The sequence below is a fragment of the Nestor notabilis genome, unplaced genomic scaffold (genome assembly GCF_000696875.1).
Source record: "Nestor notabilis isolate BGI_N333 unplaced genomic scaffold, ASM69687v1 scaffold13660, whole genome shotgun sequence".
NCBI classification, from domain to species: Eukaryota; Metazoa; Chordata; class Aves; order Psittaciformes; family Psittacidae; genus Nestor; species Nestor notabilis.
Window position 1 is genome coordinate 76075 of NW_009911704.1, and position 12090 is coordinate 88164.

Genomic DNA, 12090 nt, shown 5'->3' on the forward strand with positions numbered 1-12090 from the left:
TTTGGGAAAATAAAACAGTAATGCTTGGGGGTTTTAAATCCTTTGTATGCTGGAGGATCCTGGTTTGAACAATAGGCCAGGCTGTTCTTTGAAGCACACTGCCATGCTTGAGAAATACAGCCTTTGTCTTGGGGCAAACAGGCAGCTACAGCCAAATAACCTGACGCAACCCCGTCTCCGGGGGTCTCCTGGCCAACAGCATCCACATGGGGAATATCAGCCCTAAGAGCTTTGCATTTAGTTTTGAAGGGTGGTGTGTGAGGTCCTTACAGCTCAGAGCCCACAGACCCTCTTATTCTGGGTTACTCTGAGGTGGTAGAGTTTGTGGTGTAGGTACACATGTGGGGAACAGTCAGGTTGTGCCTGTAAGCTGGGTGACCCAAGAGCGGGGTTGGGCTGCTCATGTTGAACAGAGTTGTTGAGGGGTCAGGCCAGCATGAGGGCGGAGGGACAGCAACCCTGTGACCTGTTTCTGCATCTTGTTCCCCTCAGTTCCGCTTTAGTGGAGGAGGAGATGCTGGCTCGAAAGGACCTCTTGTTTCTGCCCAGGAGGCCCAAGCCCAAGCCATCCTGCAGCAAGCCAGGGTAAGTGAAGGCTGGTGGGGATGTCTCTTGCAGCAGGTACCCAAGGAAGCAGAGGGAGACCAGGATAGATGTGTCAGAGATGTCTTCATACTTGCACCATCCACAGTGCTTGTGGGGGTCACTTCAGCACAGGCTTCTTGGGCTGGTCTGTTCAGATAAGCCAAAAAGCAAATTATTTCACCTTTGAATGAAATTAAGCTCATTGAGGTCTCCACCCAGCTGGGTGGCACATGCCCCTTTTAGGTTTATAACAAGCGGTTTGGCTTAGCTGAGGCCATTCTTGTTTCCTTCCAACCCCCCTCTTCCAAAGGAGTTTGATCTTACACATACATATTCAGGTAGAGTACAGAGCCCTGATGCCACTGGCCACTGCGTTTTCCTGCCCATGAATGTTGCTCTGAGGATAATATTGGTGGATTGTGTGTCTGGTGTTACCTTGTCAGTCCTAATTTTCCTAATTTCAAGCCTGCCTACAGTTTTTCCATCAGTGTTTTCTTCTGCTGGGAATTTGACCAGACGAGCATTTCATGAGAAGATCTGCTTTCTCAGGCTGTCTCGTTTTGTTCTTTGTTTTCTGCTTGTTGAAAATTGGGCCTGTAATGAAAAACCCAAAGAACCTCCCTCCCCTCCCTCCAAATCCGTATCCTCTGTTTTGGTTTTGTTGGGTTTATTTATTTGAATTAAGATCAGTTTAACAAACAAACAAATCCCAGGTGGCTTCTGGGCTGTGGATGAGAAGTTGAATAGTTCCATAAAGGAAAAAACCCATGTATTTCTTAGTTAACTTCAACCTATTGTTAAACAATTCGAGCTGAAAACCCTGATACCAATACAGAAAGGGAAATAAATGACTTCTGTTTTGTGGGGAAGCTGCAGGATATGGCAGGAATGGAAGAGGAGTCCTGCGGGGGAAGGACATCTTCTTTCCTTTTTGGGGGTAGTTTTTCTTATTATCATTGTTAATTACATTTTTCAGGTTGATATATTCCCTTTAAATTTGGATAACATTAGGCAGCACTCACTGTCCCAGCTGATGGCATTTCAGAGCATCTCCCTTTTAGTGGGGTGTTGTGAAAAGATGCCACAACACGTAGCATTTGTGCAGTATTTATGCCATTCCAAGTGCAATTGCGGGTAGATTTTAATTACTGGAGTACACAGATAATTACAACTCTCTTAGTGTTCAGTTGTCACGAGGGAACAAGTTGCCTGAGTGATGCTTTAAAGCATGGACCAGCCCCATTACCCACCATGGGGATTACTGATCTGATGCATGGTTCTGTGACTCCTTAATTATAGAGCTAAAAGCCCCCTGGTGCAGATAGAATTCTCATTCTGTTCACGGGGTATTTAAGTAGTAACTAAAAAAGGGGGAAAACTCCTCCAAAATTGATCTCTCAGGATGGTAAAGAAAAAAATCCTCCTAACCTGGACTGTGGTCATAGACATATGTGAGCAAACCCCTATAACCTGGCCAGGCACAGTTCTGATGTTTACCTTAAATGATTTGTAGCCAGAAGCATCCATCTTACTGTGTCGATATATGATGATGGAAAAGGGGGTCTGGGCTGCAAGGCAGATTCTCATCAGGTTTAAATGCAGGTAATTCCTCACCTCTCCACATGCCAGGGTCTGGGCCAGGGTGTGACTATATACATCTATGGATGCCCCATCCCTCGCAGTGCTCAAGGCCAGGTTAAACTTGGTCTAATGGAAGGTATCCCTGCCCATGCAGCTGGATGAGCTTTAAAGTCCCTTCCAACCCAAACCATTCTGTGCTTCTATGATCTATACTCATCTACACGGTTCTCAGGGCACGGAGGGAACGTGTGGCTGGTGGCTTTGTCCCATTGCAGCAGCAAAGCAGAGACATCAACTGAGCAACATTTCTCTTTGTGTTGCAGCTGGCGCTGAGAGGACCAGCAGGTCCAATGGGTCTGACGGGGCGGCCGGGCCCCATGGTAAGTGAATGGGCAAGTGAGGGTAGAGCAGAGCCATGGATGCTCTGGATTACCTGCATGAATGGCTCTTTCTTGACGTGGTGTGAATCTTCCCTCTGTCTCTATTGTGGGAAAATGTAATAACTCCTGTTCTCTGTCCAAAGGGACCCCCGGGCAGTGGAGGACTAAAGGGAGAAGCTGGAGAAATGGGACCTCAGGTGAGTATGGGCATATGGTGTGACCAGGAGATCCTGGGGAAAGGAGAGCGTGGAGTCCTGCTTTAGATGCTGTTGTAAAGGAGCGAGTCAGTAACCCAAAGCCAGCTGAACGTGTGTGGGAACATCTGCTTTGCATATAAATGTCTCTTCAAGTATCCAAATGCAGACTCGAGACATAATTTGAAGCCAGCAGTGTAAGATTCTGCAGGTGGTTTTCCTTCCCTTTTCTTTCCTGCGGAGACATCCGTGTAGGAGTCCTGTAAATACAAGATGGGTTGGAGTGTGGGGAGTTTGCTAATGCTCAGGAAGTTGTTCCTCCAAGCCATAAATCCTGGAATAAGGGGAAATTCCCACTTTCTAATGGTAGGGGAAGTAATCTGTCTCCACTGCATGGAGCTGCTTGGAGGGCAAAAGCTTCTTCATGCAATTCCTGTGTAGAGATGCTCGGTCCTGAGCCTTTCTTGTGTATTTTGAACAATGGGCTCTGCTTGAGGAGTCCACATCCCATTTTGTAGCCCTGGTAACCTGGGCAGCCCCAGCAGTGATCTGCAGTGCCAGCAGCACTGGTTCCCTCTGTTGTGCCTGTGGGTGATGATACCATTTCTTCCTCTCCCCTTGATGTCTTGCAGGGTCCACGAGGCATCCAGGGTCCTCCCGGTCCGGCAGGAAAGCCAGGCCGCAGGGTAAGTGTCCCGGGACTTTGCTGACGACTGTGTGAGCTGCAATTCCTGCTAGAAACTGCTTCTGCTGCCAAATAATTCCTGAGCAATTCTGAGAGCATTGCACAAGAGCAGGCTGGTGGCCAGCGGTGCCTTGTCCAGGACCTCTCTGTCCATCTGGGCAGACACAGATGAGGATGGGAGTTACAGGCCGGGCAGATGTGGGAGAGCTGCAGGTCCATGCTCCCCACATTTTTGTCCTCATTTTATTTTCCTCTGTGGTGTTGAGGTTGTAGCTGCATAAATGATGGGCTGGTGTGGACAGAGCCCAGATGTCTCAGTAATGCACAAGGAGGATCCAGTCCCCAGGGGTTGCTGGAGCTGGTATAAGTTGTGCTCACCCACTCTGCCAACACCTCCAATGCTGATTTTCATTTCACAGCATCCTCTGGCTCATCGTGATTTGGTTTGTCAGAAGAAGGAATGAGAAAATCTTTTGTGTGACCCACTTCTGGCTTTCCCAAACATCTCTCATTTCAATTTGTGAACATAGTGATTATCATCTCTTAAAATGTGCTGGGAAATAATTATTTCAGATTAAAATCAAGGACCACGTCCTGGCATCCCATGTAGTGAAGCAGCTTTGCTGCCATGTGTCTCACACCAGGCTGAGCCCAGGATGCTGCTTCCAAACCAGACCAGCACGTTTTCCCTCCCAAGGGAAGCTGCTTCTCAGTGAGCTCTGACTTAAAGCTTCACTCAGCCGCAGAGCAGAGAGCACAAATGTCCCTGGGTCCTGCCCTGCCCTTGGTGTGTGACTTTGCTTTTCTCCATTGCAGGGACGAGCCGGCAGTGACGGTGCCCGGGGAATGCCAGGGCAGACAGGACCAAAGGTACCACCACGTACTGATATGCTGTTAGAAACTGCATCTGCCTTTTAGCAGTGAGCTGAGGGACCCTCGGCAGCAGGAGCCCACCTTGCTTGGAGAAGGTGGTTGAACTGGTGCAGGGGCTCCATGTTTGAGAGGAAGAAGTTAGACACACACCTAGAAGGCACAATAGCAGTTCTTCTTTTCCTTTCATGTTTTTAATTGATGGATCCTCTTAAGAATGAACTATGCTCCCTTGGCTGCTGTTGGAGAACAAATACTTCAGAATGCCAATTATGAAAAACAAACATGAATGAGCAGTTGGAAATGTCCTAAAATATAACTACAAAACCTCCATTCTATTAACTGGGTGAGGAAATGGGGAAGGCGTGATGAGGAATTTTAATGCCCTGTATTTTTATTTGAGACAAAATCCCTTCATTCAGCTGTGATCTGCTGGTATTATCAAGCAAGAAAGAAGCTGTGCCACTGAAATTGAATGCAGAGAAAGTTTGCTCAGGGAATCGTGTATTAGAAGGTTTAAGTACTTTATTATGTAGATACTTAAAGCTGGAATAGATGGGGTTTTGATATAGAGACAGGAGACAGCAAATCATTTATCTGGTAAAGTGCTTTAATGAGCGTCGACTGCCCTCAAAGGAGGGATGCAGGAAAGAAGGGAAAGCAGAATAACGAGCAGCACTGGGAAGGAGAAGGAGGTCTGCAGTGAGCAGAGGCAGAGCGGTGCTGCAGGGCCTGCCAATGGGCAAGAGCTGCCCATTCCCCTGGGGAGCACTTTGGCCATGTCGACCTGACCTTCCAGTTGGAAAGATATGCAACAGGAGGTGGAAGTGTCAACTAAACTGGTTTCTCTTTTAGGGTGACCGAGGGTTTGATGGCTTGGCTGGTTTGCCTGGTGAGAAAGGAAATAGAGTAAGTTACCTTCCACTTGTCCTCTAGCCACTGTCTGGAATGAACCCGTGACTGGGAGGTGCTGGGAGGAGGGCAGCTACTGCTGGGGATGAGCCACAGTGGTGCAACTGGGAGAGCATAAGCGTGTCCCATCAGAGCGTGTGGGATGTCAGAGCATCCCTCCTAGGCACAACATTCACATCACGGGAAGCTGTGAGATCCTTCTGGGTCTGATTGAGATTGGAAAGGCAGGGGGGTGGGGGAGAGGGAAATTACCTTGATAAAATGCAGACTGAAAAATAAAGCAAGAGGCAAAACCTGCTTTCAGACAGTGCGGTTGTGGATGGAAGTCACCCAAAATTATAATGGGATTTTTCTCTTTGCTTTATAATTAAACAAAAGGGGAAAAAATGCAAGAGGCTGGTTATTTTGGCAGGCTGTTCATGACTCCCCTCCCTAGAGAACACAGCCATGGCTTTATAAAGCAAGGGAGTGTTTGAACAGCGGAGATTGCATCGTGATTACAAGCTACACAGGAAAGGGAAGACGGTGCCTTAGAGAGATGCTTAATCAGCCAGAAATGGAATAGCATGGCTTGGGTAAAGCAGTAACTGCATGCAAAGCCTGAGCCCTGCTCCTGAAGGAGCTACTGCTTGGTTCCCAGTTTCCTGACAAAGTGTTACCAGTAAATCCCATGAGCTCTCACCCAGGAGGTCATTAGTCTGTCCATGCTGGAGTCCACAGGGCAGGTAGAGAAGAACTGTTGCTTTGGAGAGAATATGGAAGGGAACCATGAGGGCACCTTCAGCACATGGGGCAGGCAGAAAAGTCATGTCCCTCCCTTGGGTTATCAACGTTCCCCAATGTTTTCCGTTGTCAGAGTGTGTCTACCTCCTCTGAGGCTTTTTCTCCCTTGCCTTTACAGGGTGAGCCAGGCCCCCACGGACCCCCGGGGGCACCTGGAGAGGATGGGGAGAGGGTAAGTCTGTCTCCGGATTAAAAGGGATTCTCTAGGAATCCCTTTGAATAGAGAACTAACTCCTGTAAACAAGAAGCAGATGCCACATTGGGCAGAGACGTGGCAAGAGCAGCCGGTCGCCTGCTGCTGGTCCTTGTGTCCTTGGGATGCTGCAGATGGCCATGGAGGAGGGAGGGAGGAACAGGGAGGTGGGAGAGGAAGTGAAAAGAAGAATTTGTGTTTAAAGATCTGGTCAGAAAGTCAGGTTTTGTTAAAAGAATAAAATAAGACAAGAAAAATGTTCGTTTTCCAGGTGAGCAAACATCAGTTCTGATTTTCAAAGACCCAGCAGATTGCAGCAAGACTTGGGGAATAGAAATTCCAGACAGAAGTGGGAATTAAAGATTAAATGGTTCCTTTCTCCTTCCTTCCACACTGTTTAGTCAATAGTCAAAGGCCTTTAGCAGAGCTCACATTAAGTGATTGCAGGTCTAGAATGGCTGGTTTAAGAGGAGAGATTGCAAATGCTGAAGCCGTGCCCGTGAGGAGCTCGTGGTTTAACCAGAGGAGCGAGTATGGATTTTCCCAGCTCTAATCCCCTTCTACGACATCTTCTTTCCACCTTTGGCTGTTTGTTTCCTCTGTAAAGCACAGATAATAGCACCTTCCTTATCACGAGCTTGTGAGGAGAAATTAATTGTGGCTGTAAATGCTTTGAAGGTGGAAAGACAAACCAGTGTCTTGCAGGGGAAGAACAAGTGTCTGGAGAACTTTAATCCTAAAGAGAAAAATAAACCATTTGAGGTGTGTGGAGAGACGCCCCGAGGGCACGGCTGGGAGGAAGAGCATGAGTTTTGTCAGCAGAAGAGGAGGGTTTACAAGGGCTGGCTGCTGGGATTGATTTCCTACGGGAGGACCCTCAGGTTCCGGGTGATTTAAAAGCAATTCAGGGGAAGCACCAGCTAATACTCCTGAGGGATCCGTGGGGCATCAGGAGATGGGGAGTGAAGGGATGAAGAATTGCCCCTTTGATGCCTCTGGTTTATCTGAGGAGCTCTGCTTTGGCTCAGTCACATTCTGAGAGAAGTGCTCCCATACTCGCTTGTCATGCAGTGAGGGACTAAATCTTGTGTTTATTAACTCACATGCCCTGAATTGTTTCTGTGCTGTCCAGTCTGTTACCAAAATCCATCTTTATAAACATCGACATGAATTATGACGTATCCCCACAGCATTTCTAATCCTTGGTAAATTCTGCCCATGCAGGATTAGTCTCCAGGCTTACGACGTCTTCCTTATGCACGGCTGCCCTTCTATTACTCCAGGGAAGCTGGTGTTCTGTGTGAATATTGTTTAACAAGAGTGAAACACCTGTGATGTGACTGAAATATAACTGCCTTTTTCTGTCTCTTGTGCCATTTCTCTCTGCATCTTCGCTGCTGAACAGGGAGATGATGGAGAAGTTGGACCCAGAGGTCTGCCTGGAGAACCTGTGAGTATCTTCTCCTTTGGCTTGATGTACAGTGGCATTGCTTTGGTCAAGATCTTGATATAATGGTGGTTTTAGTGGTTCTGTGGGATAGTTCTGGTGCTGGGGTCCTGCAGGGTCTGAGCTTCTCTTGCTTGATGGTTCACATGAATGATTTAGAGAGTATCTGTGCTGTAACAACTCTGTTCGGGTTTTTTTACCCCCTAGGATTCAGATAAGTAGACTGGGGTACAAATCAGGCCTAGTAAACAGATGTGAATGAAGTTTTCATGAATGGTCATTGCAAACTCCAGTGAGCAAAAGGTTTTGTCTGCTGCTGGGTACGAAATGGCAGCAGTTCTCCATGCAGGTCCCTTGCCCACACGCTTAGTTTTGTGCAGTCAGTGCTCCCTTTTAAATCCTGGCAGGACTGAGCTCAAGGGGTCTTTGAGCCCTGACTTCAGGGGGGTCAATATTCAGTTCATAGTGCACAAAAACTTCTGAAACCTGCAGAGTTTGTGGGTCTTTGGGCCTCCATGCGCTGTGAGTACCGGGGCGGCTGAGCCAGGGCTAGCACAGGAGGGAGCCCTTGGTGCCAGTAAGGTTACAAAGATGCTAATGGTGTTGGACAAAAACCTCTTGACCAATATAAGAAATGCTTTTAGGGAATTCAGCACTGAAAAGAAACAGTTGGGTTGTCAATTTGAGACTCTAAAAGCATTTCTTTTACCCCACTACTGAGTATTTTTGACTTTATTGGCAACAGTAAACTCTGCTTCTGGCTGGCTGCAGATCTCTGTGTGTAGTACAGTTGCTGGGTGCTGATTTCATCCCAAATGCATTTCCTTTGTTATGAAAAGAACATTATCTACCATTTACCATCAGTTTTGCTTTCAGAATGGCTTATTTTGTTGTTCTAAGGCCCAGCATGGTGGCCTGAGAGTAATTGATGGGAACAGTTGGACACACTTCATGTGAGAAAGGGAAGCACTGGCATTTACGGACTCACTGGAACTAAATTATAGGCAAGATGTCTGATTAACTTCTAGGAAAGATTAATCAACTCATCTATCTCCTTAGCACATGTCTAGGCAATAAGTTATGGGTTATTAAGTTCTTAAAAGCATTTATGTGCTCAGGTAACACAGTAACAAAAGAGGAACTTAACTGATGATAATGCACGCAGGGAAGTTTATGTTTATTTCAGCAATGCAGGTAAAAATACCTGTGATGGCCAGAATGAAGGTTGAAATTGCAACACAGGAAGCTTTTTGTCATAGCTATTTACACCCTAAATGTGCATGTTTGCTTCTTTCTCTGCCCTCAGCCAAAGGAGGCTCTTTCCAAATTTAATAGTAACTGAAATGAGTGGTGGGACTTCAAAATTTGTTTCTCTTCATGGGCTTCATTTCCTTGTGATTCCTGTCACTGGGTTATTCAAGCAGAGTTCCAGCTCTGCTGGGGCTCAGCATGGGCTGTGGCCCATGAAGGTCTCTGGTGCCAGGGGCTGATCTCTTGGTTGATGGAGCCAGGTTTTGCTGCGTTTTTGCAGGATCAGAATCCCTGCAGTATCCAAGATCAGACTCTCTCTTAATGTCTCCTGTATTACCCTGTAACATTTAATTTTAATTCCTCTGTTCTCTCTGCATCATAAAAAGAGGGACATGTAATATTTGGGCAGACAGATAAAACTGCCCATCAATCAGGAATGATTTTCCTCCATGACAGTGAACAAGCACCATCCTTGTAAATGCCCCGAGTTCTCCTACAGTCCCTGATTTAAGCAAGGGCCTGGGTTCAATTGTGAGCTTCCAGATCCGCAGCTGAGGGCACACAGGACCCCATCCCATTCCTTTTACTACAAACCCACCTGAAGGCTCCAGGTAGAGGAGATGTTGGGATTTCCAAAGGTTCCCACTGAATGAAGACAACTCTCATGCCACGTCTCTGCTCATTCAGCGTGATGCTCCAGTCCTACCCCTTTCCCTGAAGATGATGTGAGGTTAAATCTGGTGAGAAAGCCAGAAATGGAACGACTTGGCTGTGAAGGGGTTTGCGTCATTGTGTGCATTGCAGGGAAACCCAGGAATATGGTTAGTAATAAATTAGTAGTAAAAAGTTGGTTTAAGCACGTCTTCTTCCAATCCAAGGAGTAGGTGTCTGCGCCTCTATTATTTATCTTTACAACTCAAGGATAGGTGCACATGGGATTTCTGCTACAGTAAACCAGGAGACCTGCTGCTACAGTAAACCAGCAGGGTCATTGCTATGCCAGTCCCGGTGATGCTCATTCCACTCCCTGCACGGCAGCACAAGGGCTCCAGGATCACTAATCCCATCTGCTTCCCCCAACAGGGGCCCCGAGGACTGCTGGGACCGAAGGGGCCACCAGGACCCCCGGGACCACCGGTGAGTTCCTGGGGCTGCTGCCCTCCTCGGGCAGAACACGCTGTTCCCGTTAATCATCCAACCGGATAATGCAGCTGCATAATCTCACACATGTGGGCAATGAAAAGCAGTGCTATTCAGAAAATACAGTTAAGGCTCCAAGTCCATTTTCTCCCCCATTTTCAGTGGCATCACGTCCATTTAAAGCAGCTCAAGATTTGGGGCACCTGAGTAAATATTAATGCCTCACTCAGGCTGAAAGGGAAGAATGAGAGTTTTTAACACAGCAGCTTTGCCATTAACTTCTGCCTGAGGGCTGGTGGGACTTTGAAGCAGTTTGTTCATATTTCGGGCAAAAGCCAAGGAAAAAAATGTGCCATTTTTTATCTGGGAGACAGTCACCTTGTCTGCCGTGCGCTGCTGGGAGCACTGACACAGGGGCTTTCCCGTAAATCACTGCAGTTTGCTGGAGTCCCAGTACTTAAAAACCAAACCCCAGGCTGCTGCTCGAGCTAAAAGGGTCAGCGTGTAACGGGGAGCGTTGTGAAGCCCTTAACCTCTCCTGAGACAAGAAAACATCTTCATGTTGAGCTCCTACCTTTGCTGAAGTTTAATGAGGGTTCAGGATCTGCTCCAAAATGGTCTCTTCTCCCACCAGCACACCATTACAGCCCATACCTCGCTCAGCCTCAGAGCAGAACAGTGGCAGGGGAAGCCCCAGCAGCACATCTCCAGTGGACCATGTACCATGTTACCCCATTAATGGAGACACTCAGGGCATGTTTGACCCCAGCTGCCTTTTGATTTGGCACAAAGCAGCGCAGCCTCATTGCCTTCACCCACTGCCTCAATGAGCGATGCATTCGCATCCCGAGTGAGCTCTTTTCATAGAATCCCAGCCTGGTTTGGGTTGAAGGGACCTTAAAGCTCCTCTAATTCCAACCCCCTGCCATGCACACGGACACCTTCCACTAGAGCAGGTTGCTCCAAGCCCCTGTGTCCAACCTGGCCTTGAACACTGCCAGGGATGGGACTTTTCCTTCTCATTTACTGCTCCATGCCTGCTCGTTGGGGGCAAATCAGCTGCTTTACCAAACACCTTTACAAAATCGTTCCCTTTCCCCATCATCCAAAGGGCCTCCTCATGTCTTTATTTATTTTTATTGCCATTTTTCTGCTTTTGTGGTGCACAAGAACAAGATCTTCTCTTAGTGCTGTTCTTAAATCCTTCCTCAGGGTGTGGCTGGTATGGACGGACAAACTGGTCCCAAGGGGAATGTGGTAAGTTTTCACTGCAAATTTTACAGGCAGTTGAGATATTATATAGAGTGAAATGTAAAATGTACTCTATTAAATTAGATTTTCTAATTGCTTTTTAGCCTGGTCTAGATTCCTACCAGAGCCTGTGAAAACCACAGAGAGTATCTTCCTGCAGCAAATGGATGTTAATTTCTTATAATTTCTGATGGAATTACACATTATTTCCCCATGCAAGATCAAACATTTTCATTGAGATGTGTGTTGTTCTAATGAATATCAAAATATAGTAATTTAACTGAGAGGGAAAAAAAAATCTTTGTGCTGATGGGATGAAACGGGCTCCCTGCAGAAGAGCTGGAGGGTCAGAACCCCGCTCAGCTCCTCTGGGCTCTGTGTCCCTGCAGAGAAGTGAGTGTGCCCTGGAATCACTTCCCTCATCCCTGTCCTGCCATGGAGAGAAGTTGTTTCCCTTTCCAAGGAGCAGTCAGTTCCCAGCAGAGGGTTAGAGAGGGTGTTGAGATGATGCACAGGGGCAGGAGCCAGAAGAAGCCTCGGCTCCATTCTCACCTCTCCTGCCTTCAGCTCTGCCCTTGTCTCCTCACAGGGTCCTCAAGGTGAGCCGGGTCCCCCAGGACAACAGGGTAACCCGGGTGCTCAGGTAAGAGGGAAACTCCTTTTCTATGGGTAGGAGAAAGGAATGATAGTTTAGAACAAGCTTCATTACCCCACCAGAGACAGGACCAGCACTATGGAGATTTGCTGGGAATTGACTTGATGATACGTTGCTGGCCCAAACTCCCCCTGAAAACCCTCTTGGTTTCACATCCCCTGAT

The 12090-nt window shown here is 47.4% G+C and overlaps 1 protein-coding gene across 1 annotated transcript in view; it reads left to right on the plus strand.

The window, feature by feature from the left end:
• LOC104406894 (collagen alpha-1(V) chain) overlaps nt 1-12090 on the plus strand; it is a gene marked incomplete at its 5' end in the record, with an annotated part of 104397 nt that overhangs the window by 48742 nt on the left and 43565 nt on the right. Inside the window, 11 exons of the mRNA XM_010016014.1 lie at nt 493-585; nt 2490-2546; nt 2690-2743; nt 3373-3426; nt 4242-4295; nt 5151-5204; nt 6109-6162; nt 7589-7633; nt 9965-10018; nt 11234-11278; nt 11862-11915. Coding sequence (XP_010014316.1) covers nt 493-585; nt 2490-2546; nt 2690-2743; nt 3373-3426; nt 4242-4295; nt 5151-5204; nt 6109-6162; nt 7589-7633; nt 9965-10018; nt 11234-11278; nt 11862-11915 — 618 coding nt within the window. The remainder of the gene's footprint in view (nt 1-492; nt 586-2489; nt 2547-2689; nt 2744-3372; nt 3427-4241; nt 4296-5150; nt 5205-6108; nt 6163-7588; nt 7634-9964; nt 10019-11233; nt 11279-11861; nt 11916-12090) is intronic.